Source organism: Canis lupus, chromosome X (genome assembly GCF_003254725.2).
Source record: "Canis lupus dingo isolate Sandy chromosome X, ASM325472v2, whole genome shotgun sequence".
Classification (NCBI taxonomy): Eukaryota; Metazoa; Chordata; class Mammalia; order Carnivora; family Canidae; genus Canis; species Canis lupus.
The window spans coordinates 84,767,515-84,787,434 of NC_064281.1; the positions used below are offsets into that span (position 1 = coordinate 84,767,515).

Below are 19,920 nucleotides of genomic sequence, written 5' to 3' on the forward strand. Positions count from 1 at the left end.
TGGATGGATGTCTAATTGACTAATTTCTCTTATTCATTCACTATTACCCTCCTCTGAAAGATTTGTTTTATTTCATAGCTTTAAATAAATATTTACTTTCTCCCAACTCCATTGCTCTGTTCTTTTTAAAAAATATTTGAAAACCTAGCAAACTTGCTCAAACCAGAATCAAACCTATATATTTTCTAATGAACTAGAACATCAAAACATTCCTTTAACTGACCTGAACTGAGCCAATGTTTCGTTTGGTTTGAGTCCCTGCTACAGAGGAACTTTTTTGGCTGTCGTTTGCCTTCAAAGGAAGGTAGTTAAAATTCCCTGGAAATGGCCTATCTTTCTCAACCTCAAGTTACTCAGGTTGAATGAAAAAAAAAAAAAAAGAAAGGTGAATCCATCCCCCAAGTCCCAGATCCAAGACACACTAACTCGGGATGGAAACAGGGTGGCACTGCTGTGTCCTAGAAACAAACAAAGAATTTCAGCCCCACTCTGAAAAACCTTATACTTGCTGATGCAAAATTATGCATTGTCTGTAGCTCATCCTTCTGGTTATCCTATTCCAATTCTGTGAAAGCTATCGCACAGCTCTGTAAATTGGAAATAACTGATAATATTGGAAAATAATTTTTACCTGTAGACAAGCAACTTTTGTCTTAACCAAAATGGAAACCAAGTATTAGACAAGGTAAGAAACTTGTTCCAAGTAAAAAAGCCGGGAAGTGATATCACTAGGCCTTCCTACACAGATGCCTCTCTCTCCTCTTACATATCCTATCCCCTCCACTTCCCAGCTTGAAATGGTCCTAAGTGACATGGAAATGGGAAAAGGAAAATGTGTATGTCAAATCCAAACCTTACCTAAAGTACTGTTTTGCCTGAAATCAGCTTTGCCCCTGTGGAATGTTCACTAAGTGGATGCCCTGGGCATGGTTCTAAACCACCATGGAATGGACAAGGTTACATTACATAGATCCTTTTACACTTTGGGGCTGAAATCATGTGGAAGATCTAGACACATCATCTGCAATGAGCTCAAATGTTCTGGAAATTGCCATTAAGCCAGCTAGACTACAGTTTGGCTCCATTCATGTTCATGAACTATCTGAAATAAAGACCTAAATTTTCTCTACTGAGAATACCACTTTAGATTTCTTGCTGGTAGGGAGTAGAGGCTGTTTGTAGTTCCAGTATCTGCCAAGTAAAGTCCCCATTCCCTGGCTCAAATTGGTTACTCTTTTTACCTTGTGTGTGTGAATATAATCTTCATTCCTTGTCTTTAGCAAGGGAGTTCTGAAGGAGCAAAAGCAGATCTTACCTGCCTTTGCCTTCATAGGGATCTATTATAGCTCCTTTTAATTTGACAAATATTCATTGAGTCCTCATGTATTCCTTCTCTATTTCTAATATCTTAGAGTCAGTGAGGTGCATGGTTTCTTGAAGGGAAATTCTATAGGTAGCATGCTGGTGATCAAGAATTTGACATATGTTTAAGCCATGTTTAATTACAGGTGGTTGTGTTCACATGTGTTGGATAACCCAACTGGATACAGTCTGCAGAGAATCTATTTACTTCAAGCTGCTGCTACCTCAGCATTTCACTAATAGGTTATGTGGTGGTTAAAACTAGATCCACAAATTCTTAGCGGTGTAAAAATAGGTCTACCTCTCTTCAAGAGGTGAAGACTGATTCCTCTTTCCTTGAATGTGGGCTGGACTTAGTGACTGCTTCTAATGAATAGACTAAAACAGAAGTGACAGTATGTGGCTTCGGAAACTAGATCATGAAAGACACTACAATTCTTGTTCATTCTCCTGAGTCACTGTCTGGGAGAAGATCGGGCCATCCTGGGAGTGGACTCTACAGTCCTAGTTGAACCTTTAGATGACTGTGGTCCCAACCAACACTTTGACCTCAACTATGTGAGGGATCCTGCCATCAGAGAGCTAAGCAATCCAAAATTCCTAACCCACAGAAACAATAAAATAATGTTTGTTCTTTTAAGCCCACTAAGTTTGGGGGTGATTTGTTTCATTGCAAGAGATAAATAATATAGATTAGAAGTTCCAGAAATGGTCATTTCTGAAAATATGACTGGCTAAGCAGTTACTGCCAGACTTTATGAATCTTGATCAAGTATTTAGAGTCTTTTTTTTTTTTTTTTGCAAGGCCTTGCCTGGAATTTGTACAAGTAATTTCGCTTTTCATCCAAGTGTTACAATCTAGGTATTCATAGAGTGAACAAAATAAATTGGCGTGGATAGATGTATGTGCTGTTTTGGACACATGCACTTTTGTTCCTTTAGCAACTATTCCCTAAGTGCTAACTAAGTCCTTAGCACCATGCTAGGTGAAATAGGTGTTCTTACATGTTTGTTCACTCACAAACATTATTTGAGTATTGACTAGGACCCAGGCACTGTGCTCAGCACTGAGGATTCAAAATGAACATGACACCTTGCCCTTGAGGGGCCCAGTATTTAGTGGGAGAAGTAGACAGGTAAATACAGACTTTTTGACACAGTGTGGTCAATATTACCCCAGATACATGAAGAACATGCTATGATACTGCAGAGAATGGAACTATTTCTAGTTGAGGTACTAAAGGATGAGTAGAAATTTTCAAGCAGAGAAGAGTAGGCTGGAAGGACGGCATTCCAGGTGTAGGGAAATGGGATGTGCAAAGACATGGAAGTATGAAAAGCTCGAGCTGCTTCTTCACCATTTAGTTCCTTCTTCCCAAGAAAAAAAAATATGGCTGGTGATGTGCATGCTCCTGGCAGTGTGAGGCCAGCAGGACAAGCTGTTTTTCTAGGCCACAGGCATTTCAAAGCCAATCGGTTGCCTGAGCTGTCTCAAACTGAAGAAGAGATAAAGAGCATTTGTGCTCTCTGCCCCAAGGCTCCCAGACTCCCAGGCTAGAAGAATTCTCATGGAGAGCCCTGAGCCTTGGGACGAATGGAATTCTTCTGCACCATATGATTTCCTTACCATGAAGAACTCAAACTGTCTGTGCCTGGCTCTACTGAGCTTCTAAACTTGAACTTCTCTGGCCTTTTGCCTTTCAGATCACCGTCACTCAAACTGTGGGTGCCAAGCTCCTGTGCCAGCTTAAGAACACAATGCTAGCCTTATCAAAAAATTTGTGCTAGGAAAAAAGAGTCAGCTGAAGTAAATGTTTGCTTAGTGGCATAATTTGCATTTGGCACGAACTTCTAATCTTATCACAGACTGATAAATAGTTCATGGGTTGGCAGTGATCCACAGGTCACTTTTTTTTTTTTTGATCACTCACTATCCACTAATTAAATTAAATCCCGTGCGACAAATCTCTGTACTTCCTTTCAGAACCTGGCCTATATATTTTGTTCTCATTGTGGGAATGATGCAAATATCTCATTTCTCTTTTTGTCTTGACTTCTAAAATGTTCAAAGTCAAATTTGAATCTAAAATGTATCAACTATGTTGACACTTTCGGGTGGCAATTTTCTTTTTACATTTTTGTTTTAGATTCTGGTTTTCTCCTTCAAATTTAAGTTTGACTTGGTTATTTCCTTGGCTATGCCTTTGCTGGATAATGCTGAAGATGATGACTATGAAAACAAACATGACAATAAGCATTACAGCAAGCATGGCAAAGAGGCCAGATTTCTGGTCTGCATCCATCTGAGTAGATTCAGGGTCGTAGCTGTGTCTCCATGACTCCAAACAAGTTTGTTTAGTCTCTAAACTGATAGAACTGATATCATGGAGATACAGTGGTGTTCATGAGGAACTCATTCCCCAGCATGCAGAGGGTATTGGCCTCTGTAAATGAAGTCAGCGTGCACAGTTAGGAGAAGAGCACTCACCGTCTTGGTCGTTACCTGAGTCAGCTGGAGACTTGCTCCGGCGCATAGGGCCAGGACTCTTAGCTGAACTCTTCTGAGGAGTTGGAGATGCCTTTGGGCCAGCGGTGGCCGATGGGTTTCCCTTCATGACTCGGCATTCTGGTAGAAAAGAACAGACAGCTTAGTAAAGCCAGGGGAGAAACGAGCCTTGGCATATTACCAACTTCTAGAAACTGGATAACCACCACAGGCCAAAGTACCTAACAACTCGAGACTACAAGGTGGTCCTTGTCTGTAAGAATGACGGCTCTGAGGGGGGAGGCATGGGAGAAACTTAACAAAAGTCATCTGGGCCAAGCCAGGTGTTTAAATCCCTGGATTATGGAAACAACAGAAGGAGTTGAAAAGCAGGTTGGGTGGGTTATTAAATAGTCAACTCGACCATTTGTGGACGACCCAGCCATGTCTCCAAATAGCACCTGTTGACATAATTAATTAATTTCCTCGGAGAAGAGATTGACAGTTCAGGGGCTGCAGCCACACAGATGAAACATCCATGAGTAATTTAAAGGAAGAAGAGGGAGCTACCATTTACTGTTCATTACAAGCCACGTATTGTGGTAGGACATATTAGGGGTGTCATGTCATTTTATAAATAGGCACTCCCACTACTACCAGCACCACCACCATGCATTTATAGAGATCTCTTTTTGACTTTCAATGCACATTATCACAAATTCGTATGCTGGTTTAATGAATAAATAAACCAGCAGTGACTCTGTTGCTCGGAGCTTATAGAAAGCTCTTGGGCATGTAGGGGAGTCTGCCAAATGTTTCTGCTACTTGCCTCAACCTCAGTCTGCTATGCTTGGGGCACCTTTTCTATGCAGGTCACTCAGGACCCCTATTGTGGTCATTTGGGGGCACCGATTGTGCTAATGCATTAGGAGAATTATCATACTCGCTTTGCTGATGAGACTACAAAGAGTAAGCCTCTTGCTTAAGGCCACAGAGCAAGGGAACAGCAGAACAAGGACCAGGAACCACGTCTCCTAAGTCCCAAACTTTCCATTGTAGGTTTTTCAACCCTGTGCCATGATGCTAGGTAGAGTGGGCAGTCTTTGGACACTTCCTTGACACCTCCTACTTAAAGACATATTGAAATACCAATTACCCAGAAAGATTAGGGGATCTTTTCTGGTAAACCAAGGTGTTTTGTTTTGTTTTGTTATTTTGGAAATTGAGTTAAGCAGAAAGCTCATTTTTGTGTGTTTTACATCTTGTTTTGGTTGATGAACTTCAGTGATCACTGAGCTGAGGATGTAGAAGGCATAGAACACTGGAAATAGCCTCGGATTTGTTAAGCTATTTTATGCCCATTTGTCTCTTCTCCAAGTGAACACAGGGAAAAAATGCCACCTCTTTCAGGGTTCTTGTCACTTGAGTGGTTTGTAAAGTCTATATTAATACAACCTGGTTTGCTTTTCTCACACGTTGCCCCTTATATTTGGGAAAGATGTTTTGAATATGCCTTCTCATCTGGATCATATCCTAACCTTGTTGCTGTATGAGCTAATTCACCATTAACTTCCACATGGAGCCTGGACTCAAGCAAAGGGAGGTGGGCAGATGTTCACCTCCTTCCTGAGATTAACAACCTCTGGAATCTTGAGTCACAAAGCATGGGGAATGGGGCAGCAAGCCAGAAAGTGGGAAGAAGGAAAAGATTTGACACTAAAAACACAGTGGAAAATCTTTCTAAAATGGAATCATCAACGTGAGCCAAGTCACTGGAGGATGTTGACTAGAAAAAAAGTATATGTATAATATCCAAGTCTGACCAGAAACGTTCCTTCCCATAGTCTGATTGCACCCATCAGCCCATGTGACACAATATGTGGTTCAAGAAGTATGGTCACTATTGGGATAGACAGTAAGTTTTACTGAGTTTGGACGCTGGGAATCTGCAACATTCAATCAACCTTTCACTTAGTGACTCATGTAACCAAACATACAGGAGGAAGACTAACAATAGTTGCCCTTGAGGGTCCATGCACGGATGTTCTCTGGGCCATATGACTCCATGGAAATCCTAAGGGATAGGAGGAGGGAGAACAAAGGAACAATAAAATCCAGTGGTGGCGCTTACCATTTTCATCCAGAGAAAAGTCATCCTGAGCATAGCGAAATTTTTCAGGACCACAGGCAATAAACACATCATCATCCCCAAAGAAATCATGGAGACAGGTTACCTGTGGAGGAAGCAGAAACATTGGATTGACATGTGATTATCTTGTGACCATAAACTTCATATCATGTTGACAGGGGGAAAAGCTTTACATTTGGGCCATCACCTTTAGCCCCCAGGGATCTCTACTTTGCAAACTACCAGCCCCTTCACAGCCCTCACAGCCCCTGTGAGTAAAGATACACTGGATGCTATTGTCTTTCCATGTTTCATGGGTGGTAGTCTTGTTTCCATTGCATTAAGAATAACTTCAAGACCCATGGGTCCTGGGTGGCTCAGTCAATTAATCAGCCGATTTTGGGTTTCAGCTCAGGTCATGATCTCAGGGTCATGAGATTAAGCCCTGTCTTAGGACCCGTGCTGGGCATGGAGCCTGCTTAATATTCTCTCAACTTCTCCCTCTGTCTCTCCCCACTCACACTCTCTCAAGAAGAAGAAGGAGAAGAAGAAGAAGAAGAAGAAGAAGAAGAAGAAGAAGAAGAAGAAGAAGAAGAAGGAGAAGAAGAAGAAGAGGAGGAGGAGGAAGAAGAAGAAAAATAATAGCTTTAAGACCATGTCCAAAGGGAATGTCTCCACCTCTGAATAAAAGTTCACAAGCAGATGGCCCTGCAAATGTTACCTTTTCTCAGAGCCTCAAAGACAGAGTGCTCCTAGCCCAAATCTGGGACCAATGGTGTAAGCCAAGGCAGATAAGAAAGATCTAGAGCCTACAGTAGATAGACTCTGTGGCTATGCAAGATGTGGACGTTCCTCTCTTCATCTTCATGAGTTTTGAAAGAAGAGCACTGGTTCCTTACTGATTTGGATCCACAAAAATTGGACTTTTGCTAAAATAGACTAAGAACAGGGAAGTGACCCAGAATACCATTCCTCCCTCAAGAACAAGGTGGAAGCTGGGCAGAGGCTGGGGGGGGGGGCTGTCCTGACCACTTAAAACTTAATCACGAGCAATGAGTCCCCACAGGCTTGAGGCTCTTCTCGTAAAGCCACATTCCCAGGATCCTTCCTGTCTCCTAGTGCCCTATGCATTGCTGCTTCTTCCCACTTCTCAGCCTCCTAATTACATCTGATAATTAGTCTAGCACACCAGGGAAATCCCAGGAGAAACCATAGAGTCAAAACATTCTTATCCCAATCCTTAGCTTGAAAGTGTTCAAAGCTTCTAATTGTTCTAAGCTACCCATTCAAGCTGCCAAACATGGCTTTCCAAAGGCACAGTGCTTGCAAACTAATAACAGCTTTCTGGGTACAGAGAGCAATATTTCACATTTGAAAAAATGTTTATATTAACAACATCATCCTCCACCCAGGGCCTATTCAATCCTCATCTGCCACAGCCAAGATTGCAAGATTTACACAAAGTGAGAGATGCTTAAAGATTATCCCTATTGTCTCAGCCTCCCAAGCATCCAGGAGATGCCAAGATAAGGGAGAGAGACTTGGAGGACTGCCAGGGTTGCTCCTATTAAGCCCCTTCCCTGCCCTGGGTCCTGACCTCATCAAATAGACCAACATCCCTCTTCAGCCCACTTGTCCATTTCCCATTCATTCTGCAATCATGGAATAACAATTAGAGCTAGCACTAATTGAATGCTTATTCTGTGACAGGCACTCTGCTTAGTACTTCCAAATCTTTCATCTCATTTTGCTCCCACACCAAACTCTAGAGGTCTATATTATTATTATCACTGTTTCACAGACAAGGAAGCTGAGACCCAGAGACAATAAGTAAGTTACTAAGGTGGAAAGTAACGAAGCCAAACAAAGGCAGATCTGACTCCAAAGCCCATGCTTTAGGCCATTCAGCAATACAAAGCACTCATGCATAGTTCAGGCACTGGGGAGATGGAGATGTGTAAGACTCAGTCCATGACTTCATGGACTCACAATCTGATGGAGTGAAGATACTCAATATAGTGTTGTGAATGCTAGGATGTAGCATTTCAGTGTAGTGTCATGAATGCTGGGATAGGAGTTATCTGTAGGTGCCATGGGGTATTCTTAGTATCAAATCCTTGGTATCCCTCAAATTCTTAGTCTCAAATGACATAGTCACTGGCTGGCATTGTTAGTACAATGAGCATCCTGCATATTGTCCTGGTAGCGAATCCAATGACAGGCCACATGACTCTGCACCCTGCTGCAGTCTCCAACTGATGTCTTGGACCTTGGCTCAAGAAAACCTGGAACCCTTAACTCTGATACGTTATGTGTCTCTAAATTGTTTACCCCCTGGCACCTCCTTGGCCCTGAAGATCTCTGCCAAATCCTCGTGTTCAAGGTTGGCCCTGGCCCTGGCCCTGGCCCTGACTTTAGTTTTGGTCATGGGCTTAGCTAAGCCTCATCCTTGGGTGTTCCTCTGGTAGTGGCCTCTAGGGTATAGCACTTTGTTTCAAGACCTGCCTGTATTCTCATGAGTATTCACCTCATCCTTCCCAGTAGAGCACAGGCTTCCTGAATGTAACAACCAAGTTTATCCCTCTCTCTGTATCTCCCCATGGCTCCTGGTAGAGTGCTTATCACATGGTGAGAATTGAGTGAGGGCTGTTTTTGCCTCAACCAAATGTAAAGAAAATAAGAAGGAGGCTTTGTAAGGATATACAAAGGCAGAAAAGTTGGAACAAAAAAGAAATTAATCTTGGCAGACAATAGGAACTAGCATTGAAAGGTTTTGAAAGGTAACACAAATACACAAATTTAAGAATAAGAAAGGAATAATGATTATGCATTCAGAAGTTCTTCTTTGCATAAAAATGCTAATTAGTTTTAAAATTTAGATGAAATGAATGATTTTAAATGAAAATGTAAATAATGAGATTGGTTCAAAAAGAACTAGAAAATCTCAACCAACTACTGGCCATGAAAAGAATTTAGCAAACACTTCAAACATCAACCTGGCCCCCAGAAAGCACCAGAACATTCATTTTGGAGGTGCTTGTGGAAATTGCTTCCCAAGAAGAAAAACCAAAAGCTCTAAAGCAGTCATTGCAGTGACACACCATGAGTTCCTATTGTAGGCCAACAAAGCCCTCACAGATTGCTCTAGGGGTTGCTGTTACAATGACCCACCCTCCTCCAACCCCAAGCCTTTTTGTCCCCACCCAGGCTTTGGGGAAAGCCTTTGGATAACCCCTCCTTTGGAGAGCTTCTAAGAAAGGCAAAGCCCCCTATGCTTCTGACAAACTCACAATGGTGTGGCTGGCTTCGAAAACATTCATTTTGCAATCCAGCTGTTCCGCATCAGGTTTCTTGAATGATCCCTCCCTACATTTTACTGGCTCCCAAACGTAGACAAGTTCACACTGTGCATGTGAATACCCAGCTTTCCCAAAGGCCTCGGATACTGAGACACAACAGCCCTCCCTACCTTTGTTACAAAGTTGGGGAAATAGAAGGTTCTCCTGTCTTAAATATGAGGAACCCAATACAGAGAGTCAAAATGGCCCAACGTTATACACAGATGGCTCATGGCAGAGTAGAGACTAGCATTCAGGTGTTCTAATTCAATTCAAGGCAAAGCAATTCAATTGCCTGAGAGAACATGCTTTTCCTAAATCCCTGATGTCAAAGGCTTGCAGATAGCCTAAAATGGGAGAGACCTCCTTTGTCCTAATCAATGCCTGATATTCATTAGAATATTTCACTAGCTTGTAAAGAGAAAGTAAAAAAAAAAAGGAAAAGAGAGAGTATCTGTATGAATCATATTTTGAATCTATGGACAACAAGATTCCTATTCACCACTGTAACTGGCAACTGAGCATGTGGTAGAGAAGGACAGGAAGAAGAAGGAAGGGAGGAGGAGAAAAAGAAGAAAGAAGAAAAGAAGGAGAAGAATGGAGTATAAGAAATAATTTCCAAATAAAACTCACACTCACATCTGCTTTTTAAAATTCCATGGGGATAACTGCAACAGAAAGTCCTCCTTAGGGCAGCCCTGGTGTCGCAGAGGTTTAGCACCGCCTGCAACCTGGGGTGTGATCCTGGAGACCTGGGATCGAGTCCCAAATTGGGCTTCCTGCATGGAGCCTGCTTCTTCCTCTGCCTGTGTCTCTGCCCCTCTCTCTCTGAATAAATAAATAAATCTTTAAAAAAAAAAAGTCCTCCTTAGCTTAGGTGGCAAATGCATAATTTTGCAACTGAGTTTTTTAGATAAAATTTCCATCATTAAGTGGCAACAGAAGTGGTAATTATAATAATCATTATGATACCACTTACAGGGTCTTGCTGACATCAGCTTTTATATAAGTCACACGTGGGTCTTTAAGTCAGGGACAAGAACACAAAAGCATGATGCCTGTCTTTGTAATTAATCAACTGCCAGCACAAAATCAATAAAATAAACTCATATTAGCATTGAACCATTAACTCAATTTTCTTCCTTAAAAAAATATTAGCTGAGAATGACAAATTCACTTTGTGGCTTTATTTAAGCTTGTTTAGACTCTCCACATGTCCAGATGCTGGCAGTTAGGTCTTAAAGATTTATTTATTTATTTTGAGAGAGAGAGGGATGGGGGAGGAGCAGAAGGAGAGAGAGAAAACTCAAGCAGACTCCCCACTGAGCATGATGCCCAACGCGGGGCTCAACCTGAGACCCTGAGATCATGACCTGAGCCGAAACCAAGAGTCTGACGCTTTAACCCACTGAACCACCTAGGCATCCCTGGAAGTTGGTTCTTATAGAGTAGATTCTACATTTCATGATCTAAGTATTCAGCAAGAAATGTTATCTCAGGAAGTAAGGTCTTCTGTATGTATGAGACCCATGTGCAACATGCAAAATATTTTCACTGAAAGTTCAATTCCACTAATATTCCTTCATGAAAGCATTTACTGCAGCAAAGGATCTCTGTGAGAGATACACACATGTACAATAAAAGGCCTCTGCCTTTCAAGTTGCCAGCATAATCAAGTCAGAACCACACAAATAATTGGAATACGAGGCCAACTGTTGTTAGCACTATTACAAAGACAAGAAGAGCAAGGCGAGGACAGAAGACAAAGAGAACAATTCTGATCATGAGAAGCAGGAAGAGAACGTGAGAGTGGAGGAAATGCTAAAGAATCTGAGTCTTGAAGGATGTGTGGGATACAGGTGGATGGAGATGGCCAGTATATTCCAGGTAACTGAGGAAAGGCAGGAACGTGTCTTTTCTTATGAGCCCTAGAAAAAAGGACTGGCATCTTACTGACTACGGTCCCAGAAATTCTCACTCTCCAAAGCGCAATTGTCGGGACCCATCTACCAGCCTTGCAAACAAAGCATACAGTTGCCTACTGGTGAAATGCAGGGTGAAGAGAAGGACAGATGGCATCTATGGGAAGAGGTGTGGCCCTGGTGGTGAAGAAGAGGGAATCCTGTGGGAAGTAACACAAACCACACCGATTTTCCGATCTTGCCAATGGTATGCCCAGTGCATAGAACATGGCTGGAAAGCTTTGCAAAATGAGTTAATGAAAGATTCAGTAAACATTATGGATACAGCATTTTCTAAAAGTTACCACCATTCTTATTCTGGAACATTTCCTGCCAGTAGCCCTGGTTGGGCTCCAGAGGTTGGCACAAGGTTGGCTTGGTGAGCTGAGACATTGTTTTTGAGACAGCCCTAGCTATCTTATCAACGTTGTTTTCGTAGTTATCTTGAAGTCTTACTTGTGGTTTCTCATGACATTTTTACCTAGGCAAACAGCTCCTTGGTTCTGTAGTACCTCTATTGGCACAGATATGTTTATTCAATGTCTTGAACTTCCATAAAATCTCTGGTGATAAAATAGTGCCACTGGCATTTGTAAAGTATTTTTTACTGTTTTCAAAGTACCTTCACATTTATGGTATCTTATGTTCTCTTCCACACCTCCAGTTCTTTCCTCAACCCAATCCAATCAAGCTTCCATCCCCCTCGCCTCACCAAGGCTGCTCTTGTCAAGGTCAACAATGACTTCCATGTTATCAAATCCCATGGTCATATCTCTGGATTCATCTTAACCTCCTGGCAACACCGGATGTAAGCTGAGCAAGTCCTCACCCTTAAATACCTGCCCCTCTTAGCATCTGGGATCCCACAGCCTTCGTGTTTTCTCCTACCTCAACCACCTTTGCTAGATTCTCTTTCTTCCAGACCACTCCATTTTAGAAAGCCCCAGTGCTTAGGTCTCAGATCTCTTCTCTTCTTCATTTCCACTTATTTACTAGGTAATCATGTCCAGCCCCAAGGCCTTACATACTATCTATATACCAATGACTCATACATGAATAACTCTAGGCCCCTCTTATCACTGAACTTGTGACTCATATATTCGACTGCCTGCTTGATAGCTCTGCTTAACCAAGATGGAGGGATGGGGATCCCAGATTTAAGTATATCCAGGATTAAACTCTTATTTCTCCTCCTCCTCTCTAAATGGTAGGTACCACAATTCCTCCAGTTGCCTAAACCAGAAACTTGGAAGTCATTTGTTAACTAGTGGTCATATTTTCTGCTCCCTGTTGTCACGTCCTAGTCCAAGATCTAGTACAGGAACCTCATAACCAGTCTCTTGGCAGTACACCTCCACCACTTCCTACCTATAACACTTGTACTGCTCCCCATACCCTGGCCAAGGCAGTATTTTAAAATTTTAATCAGGCATATCACTCCTCTGCTTAAAATCCTTCAGCCTGCCCATCACAGATAGAATAAACCCCAAACTTTTGACCTGGGCTATACAGTATCTATCTATCTATCTATCTATCTATCTATCTATATCTATCTATCTATAAAATATTTCATTTATTTATTCATAAGAGACACAGAGAGAGGCAGAGACAGAGGCAGAGGGAGAAGCAGGCTCCCTGCAGGGATCCCGATATGGAACTCGATCCCAGGACCCCGGGGATCACGACCAGAGCCAAAGGCAGATGCCCAATCGCTGAGCCACCTAGGTGCCCCTCAACCTTTTATACCACACATGCTTACTGGCTCCAGTCAGACCAGCTGCTTTCTGCCACTCAAACACATCAAGACCTTTCCTGCTTCTGGGCCTTCCTCTGGAAGTTTTCTCTACCCGGAGGGTGGAATATCTTCCCAGATGTTCACAGGGCTAGCTGCCTCTGGACAATCATATCTAAAGAATCACATATTTTAGTCCTGTGACCCTCATCTTACAGGCTATTGTTTCTTAGACTCTTAATTCATTTATTTCACCCCCCACAAATTAGTCATTATTGTCTTAATGACTACGCAGTTAATATTGTTCTGATTTAGCTACATATCTACCAGTTCATTTGCTCACCATTCCTTGTTACACCTTAGATCTTTCTCCCCTGGGGTCATTTTTTAATTAGGCACTTGTTAGACCTTCCTATTCTGTATTTTGTGCCTCAACCTCACCTTTGTATTTTCCACCTTCTTATCTCTTGGTGCTCCATTCTGGGGAAAAAAAAAAAACTTCAGATCTACCAGTTCACTTTTTCTCTCTTCAGATGTGTTTAATTTGCTGTTTGGCCCACTCACTGAATTCTATTTCATTTCTCCCCAAAATTTGCCTGGTCATAGCTGATAAACTCTTTGTCTTATCCCATTTGGATTACATGTTTTGTTTCTCGAAACAATCCATCTGGAGTTGTTCTATGTCCTGTATCTGATTAATTCTAGGATCTGAAGTCCTTTGGGAATCCAAATCTATTGTTTGTGCTAACTCTCTCTTGCGGTGGCTTGTTTTCTTGTATGTTTGATACTTTTTTTTTTTTTTTTTTTTGTGAGCTCCTATTCAGTGGAACCAAGTCTTGGGAAATCCTGAGGGGGATCTAGGTTGGGGAATGCTTTCCTCCAAAAAAAAGAGACTTGGATTTGCTTCTGCCAGGTGCCAGGAGGCACTAACAATATGGGGCCACCTTTTCTCAACTGTGCTTTCCCTGGGGACATGAAAAGGAGAGATTTGAACTCCAGGCCAGTGTCAGAATGAATGTTGCAAACTCTCAAGGCAAGACTCGCAGCAGCAGCCAGGCAGCAGAACGAGCAGTGTTCTGGCTTATTCTGTTTCCCACCTGGAGCCATGCAAAGATAGACAAGTTTCCAGGTATGTTTCCAATGTGTCTCCTCTTCAGGATCTTGGCCCCTAATGTCAAGACTGCAGGTTCAGGTCCCTTGCTCTTCAAAGACCTTGCACACCCAACATTTCCATGAATATCCAAAGTGCTGGGCTCCACTTATGGGGGTTTGCCTCCAGGGAAGGCCATGTTTTCCCATAATGCTTGTGGGTTCCTGGCTCCTCTCCTGCTTTTCTTTTCTGCAAACTTACTAAAGCATTTAAAGATGTTTGCCGCGGGTTCCTCAAAAAACTAAGTGTAGATCTGCCATATAATTGGGTTCCTGGACCCAATTTCAATGTGTGGGGCTGGAGGCAGAGGTGGGGTTCCTCTGCATTTCCAATAAGCAATGCTCCGACACCTGCAGGGTTCTGACACTATCAAGAGGTAAGGTCAGAACCAACAGGCTAAGGGTTCAGTCCTCAAAGATCCCCGCCACTCACCCTCACCTTCCACACCAGATGCAAGTCTCAAGTGCAGGTAGTTACCTGTGCTTCTGATTGACTGACTATAAATCAGAGGTTAAATTTCCTCAAATTTTGGTAAATATGGCAAACTTGCTTGGGGTCCTTTAATACTGGCAGACAAGTAAGGGGACCCTTTGGCCCTCCTAACCATTGGTAGTACTGCATTAAAATCTCTGTTTTGGGGTGCCTGGGTGGCTCAGTGGGTTAAGCATCTGCCTTCCACTCAGGTCGTGATTCTAGGGTTCTTGGATGGAGCCCCATGTCAGGTTCAGCAGGGAGCCTGCTTCTCCCTTTCCCTCTGTGCCCACTTGTGCTCTCTCTCTCTCTCATTCTCTATCTCAAATAAATAAATAAATAAATAAATTCTTAAAAAAAAGAAAACCTTTGTTTTAACCCTATGCCATTTTATTCATCCCACTTTTTGATAACCATCAAAAGATTTCCACCCTGCAGGATGAGTCCTATGACTCTTTCCTTTCTCTTTTTGTTTCTATCAATATTTGCTTTGCTCACCTTATTTCTCAGGATAGCAGTCCCCCTTTATCCACAGGGGATCCATTCAAAGACCCCCCAGGGGATGCCTGAAACTACAGATAGTACCAAGCCCTATATATACTATGTTTTTCCTATAAATACATACCTGGTATAAAGTTTAATTTATAAATTAGGCACAGTATGAAATTAACAACCATAACTAATGATAAAATAAAACAATTATAGTAAGATACTGTAATAAAAGTTACATGAATATGGTCTCTCTCTCAAAATACCTTGTGCTGTACTCACCTTCCTTCTTTTGAAATGATAAAATGCCAACATGTTGAGATGAAGTGAGGTCAATGATGTAGGCATTATGATGTGGCATTAGGCTATTGTTGAGCTTGTAATGATACAACAGGCAGTGGATAACTGAAACCACGGATACAGGGTGGGGAGGGAGGGTAAGCAACTGCTGTAACCATTTCAAAATTTCCACTTTGGTGGAAAGAGTCCCTTGACTCTCCCCTTGGCCACTTTCTATTCCCTTGTTAATGAATCTAATGTATTAATTAGTATCTGTAAGACCCCCCAAAGGGAGGTTTAGATAACACTTTTGCTAAGGCTTCCCAGATTGTTTTTTGGTTTTGCAGCAATAAGGTTATATGGGGTGCCCAGATAAAAGGGGTCCCCTTAACTACAGCATTTACCATGACCTGGGTAATGGGTATATTCAGCAAGTGAATATCCTGATCATCATAAAGCTGGTCCTACATGGCATATATACAAAGCATATCAGCTGCTTCATGCTGTGATTGTTCCACAGTGAGCTGTGGGTCCCACATCAACCCAACCTGCTCTTGCACTGAGAAGCATTCCACACCTAGAGACACAGCTCCTAAATTCGTTGCTCTCATAATCCATTTCAGTAAAAGCGCCCCAGGAAGCTGATGATACCGATCCATGAAATGAAATAATCCCTTCACACTATATTCCCTGGTTTCAGTAGTTTCTTGGTTTTGCCTTTCCCCCCTGTAGACTACCTTCTTGGTGACCAGAGGTCTCACAGGGGCTTTCCGTTGTCCTTGCACAATTTTTACCTTGCAGGGGTGGGAGCAGCTTTGAGGCTAGTGGCCCAAGCTCCAATTCACTGAAATCTGCATTTGGTCTAGCATCAAGGTCTGACGCACTATTGTCTTTTACTTTTAGTTTATCTGTTATAGATAATGGTAACCAAGGGCCTGAATACTCTGCCTTTCTCTTATTAGCATGCACTTCCATATGCATCAGTGAACCATTCCCCAGGGGTTGGAAAAACCTTTACTTTCCACTGGTAACTTTCACCCCAAGTATGGAATTACAGTGCAGCGACTGCTTCAGACCTTCAGACTGTGTGGCCACCCAAGAATTAAAGGCTAATCATCTACTCCTTTTCCAACCCTTATCTTCCCAAACCATATGTTTCCATGAGCCAGGTCCCTTCTAACAAATCCCATGTCACTAACACCAACTACAGAGTTCTGGTTACCAATTCCGATGTATGGGTACGGGTATATGCTGGGGGGTTCCCCACACCAACAAGCAGTTCTCAGCCATCAGCAGGGTGCCTGCAATTCAGCTCCCCCCTGACACTATCTACCCAGAATAGCATCAGTTCTTATAGGTTAAGGGCTCAGTCCCACAAGACTACCCCATTCTGGCACTTCAGATGCTACTTCTGACCAATGCATTGGCTAGAAATCAGAGCTTCCCATGACCCCCTCCTTGGGTTTGATTAATTTGCTAGAGTGGCTCACAGAAATCAGAAAACCAGTTTACTCACTATATTACTGGTTTATGATCAAAGGATATAACTCAGAAACAGCCAGATGGAAGAGATGCATAGGGTATGGGGAAAGGATACTAAACATCTGAGCCTTCTGAGTGTGCGGTTCTGCCTACATCTCCATGTATTCACCAACTGAGAAGCTCTTTGAACACTCTGTTTGGGTTTTAACAGAGGCTTCTTTACTTAGGCATGATTGATTATATCATTGGCTATTGGTGATCCATTCAATATGCAGCCCCTTTTCCCTCTCCAGAAGTCTGGGGGCAGGACTAATTACCTGGTTGATTCTCTTGGCAACCAGCCCTCTCCTTAGGCAGTTTCCAAAAGTCTCTTCATTAACATAACAAAAGATACCTCTGTCACTTGTCCCTTAGGCTATATCCCAAGGGTTTTAGAAGCTCTTTGACAGAAATAGGACAAAGACCAAATATAAATATTTCTTATAAATGACAGTATCACACCATAAGACCCAGCACATCCACGTCCAGGTATATACAAAAAAGAATTGAAAGCAGTGACTCAAATAGGTCCTTGTATGCAATGTTCATTAGAGCATTATTTACAATAGCCCAAAGGTAGAAACAATCCAAGTGTCCATCTACAGTCTGATGGGTAAACAAAATACATACAAAGGAATCACACTGTACTCATACAATCCAACCACAAAAGAAATGCAGCTCTGATACATGCAGCCTGGGCCTTGGAAACATTATGCCAAGTGAAGTAAACCAGACACAAAAGGACAAATACTGTATGATTCTACTTACATGAAATATCCAGAACAGACAAAATCATTGAGACGCAAAGTAGATTAGAGGTTCCCAGAGGCTAGGGGAAAGGTGGATTGGACAGTTATTACTTAATACTTACATAATTTCTGTCTAGGGTGACAAAAAAGTTCTTGAACTACATAGTAGTGATTGTTGAACAGCATTGTGAGTGCAATTCATTGCACCAAATTGCACACATAAAATGGTTAAAATGACAAATCTTTGTAATATATATTTTACCACAATTAAAACCCTTAAATAATGTAATATATCAAAAAATCATTGAATTATACATTTTCAATGGATATGAATTATATATCAACAGAGTGGCTTAAAAAAGAAAAAATATAAAATAATTTGTTGTAATTTAACCAGGATTTAGTTGTATTGTAGCAGGGAGGCTTTTTAGGATACTTAGTCTGCCATACTGCAGAGGCAGAAGTCAACTTTCATCTTTTCAGAGAGGGCTTCCTTATCTCCTGATCTCAACTAGAACCACCACCACCACCACAGAAGCTCCAAAACAACAGAGCCCCCATCTATCTTGTCCACTGAATCCAAGTGTAAAAAAAGTCAAACAGTTAAAAAATAGTATCATCCAGAATAGCAAGAGTCTAAGGATCTTTATAATTACATTTTAGTTTCATAATTAAGAATATTACAGTATGACAAGGTTATTCTAGCTCACTAATGATCATTGTCCTCTACACCGCATTTTAGACAAAGTCATAAAAGATGAAGATTGACCGGTTTACTGAGTTCTGGATCTGTTTGCTTTCTAGTTATTTGTATAAAACAATGAGATATCAAGCTGCTCCCCCACTGAAGACCATTTCTTAAGCACCTTAGCTGCCCTACAGGTTTTGTCCTATCTCTTTCTCCATCAAAGCATCCACTCCTTGAAGGCACCGACCATGTCTCTAATTTCCTTCGTCTTGCCTCAAGTTGCTTAGGTTAGCATGTGACCCATTCCGAGGGCCTTAGGAAACAGTGTTGACTGGTTGCTTATGATGGGAGAGATTGATATTCTGTTCCCACTATCTTGTGCCACCCTCTGGGAGTTCTATGCCCCTGTGCAATCTGCTCTACCGATTTCTATGGCAAGTCACAGTGAGGCTGACTCCCTCGGATCCTCCAGCACTAGACCTGACTGTGCTTTTCTTTTTCCTTGCCTGGTGAAGAGTGACTGGTCCTCAGAAGCCTTCTCACAGGTCTCTGGGATGTAAAGTAGCATGTGAACCTTCAGGAACAGGTTGGGTTTCTGTCAACGGATGCCTCACAGCCAACAGGGACTCTCCTTCCACCTTCATTCTGGAATTTCCTCCACAAAACTGAAATCCAGGTTCTCAGATCTCAGCTGGGCTATCAGCCCTCCAAATTATTCTTTCTGCCTTTACCACAGTTTATCTCTAAATGGCCAAAGCTCATAATGACCCTTTGTTGTTTGGCATTTGTCAAGTGATCTCACCTCCTACCTCCTTTGGGTCATTAGCTGCATTTCTTTTTAAATGAATGAAGCATGAAAGCCCATCCAGGTTAAGTGACTTGTGCAAGACTGCAATGCTAGTAGTCAGTTACAGAGCTGATACCAGAACTCAAGACTCCTTTCCCTCTTACACACTGGATACCTACATTACACGGCCAAGGCACTTACTTCATAGGTGGGGAGACCTGCATGAGGAAATCTAGTAGGGCACTCTGGGTAGTATGAAACTACGTGTGCCCTGGGCAAGAAGAGCAAGGAAGGGGAGACGGGAAGGAGCAAGCCTTTCTACCCTATTTTACCAGAAGCTGGTTGTGATTTAATAACCTGAGCTAGGCAGTGCCAGCTCCCCTGGAAGCCTGGCAACCCCTCAATGCTCAAGGGTGTTTTTTCCTTAGCTTTTCTTTGCCATTTTCCAAGAGTCTCTGTGTCAGCTCCCACTGGGGGCCTCATGGGGATGAGAACAGCTGCAGAAGCGCTGGAGTTGGGCTGCTGAGTCCATGCCCAGGACCGACACCTGCCCTTCCACGGGGCCCTGGGGACAAGTTGGCTCAGAGAACCTGGGACGAGACAGAACTCCATTCATCAGAGAGAACTGGGGTGGAAAAACCGTGCTTGATCCCTTGGCACCACTAAGCTCTAAGGTTGGCCCTGAGCCCCACACAACTCCAGATTCTGTTGAGCGGGGTCAATTAAAATAAGAGAGTGTATTTGTAGGGCCCATTGCAGTTATCAGTTGCACTAAATGAG

The 19,920-nt window shown here is 42.4% G+C and overlaps 1 protein-coding gene across 12 annotated transcripts in view; it reads right to left on the reverse strand.

Annotated features, from left to right (window-relative positions):
* Positions 1-19,920, reverse strand: part of DCX (doublecortin) — a 140,280-nt gene that overhangs the window by 30,527 nt on the left and 89,833 nt on the right. For 7 of the 12 annotated variants that reach the window (XM_025431404.3, XM_025431401.3, XM_025431400.3 and 4 more), the window contains 2 exons: positions 5,979-6,081; positions 3,851-3,988 (listed from right to left, as the gene is read on the reverse strand). In XM_025431404.3, coding sequence (XP_025287189.1) covers positions 3,851-3,988; positions 5,979-6,081 — 241 coding nt within the window. The remainder of the gene's footprint in view (positions 1-3,850; positions 3,989-5,978; positions 6,082-19,920) is intronic. The other 5 variants (XM_025431406.3, XM_025431403.3, XM_025431402.3 and 2 more) reach the window with 1 other exon arrangement.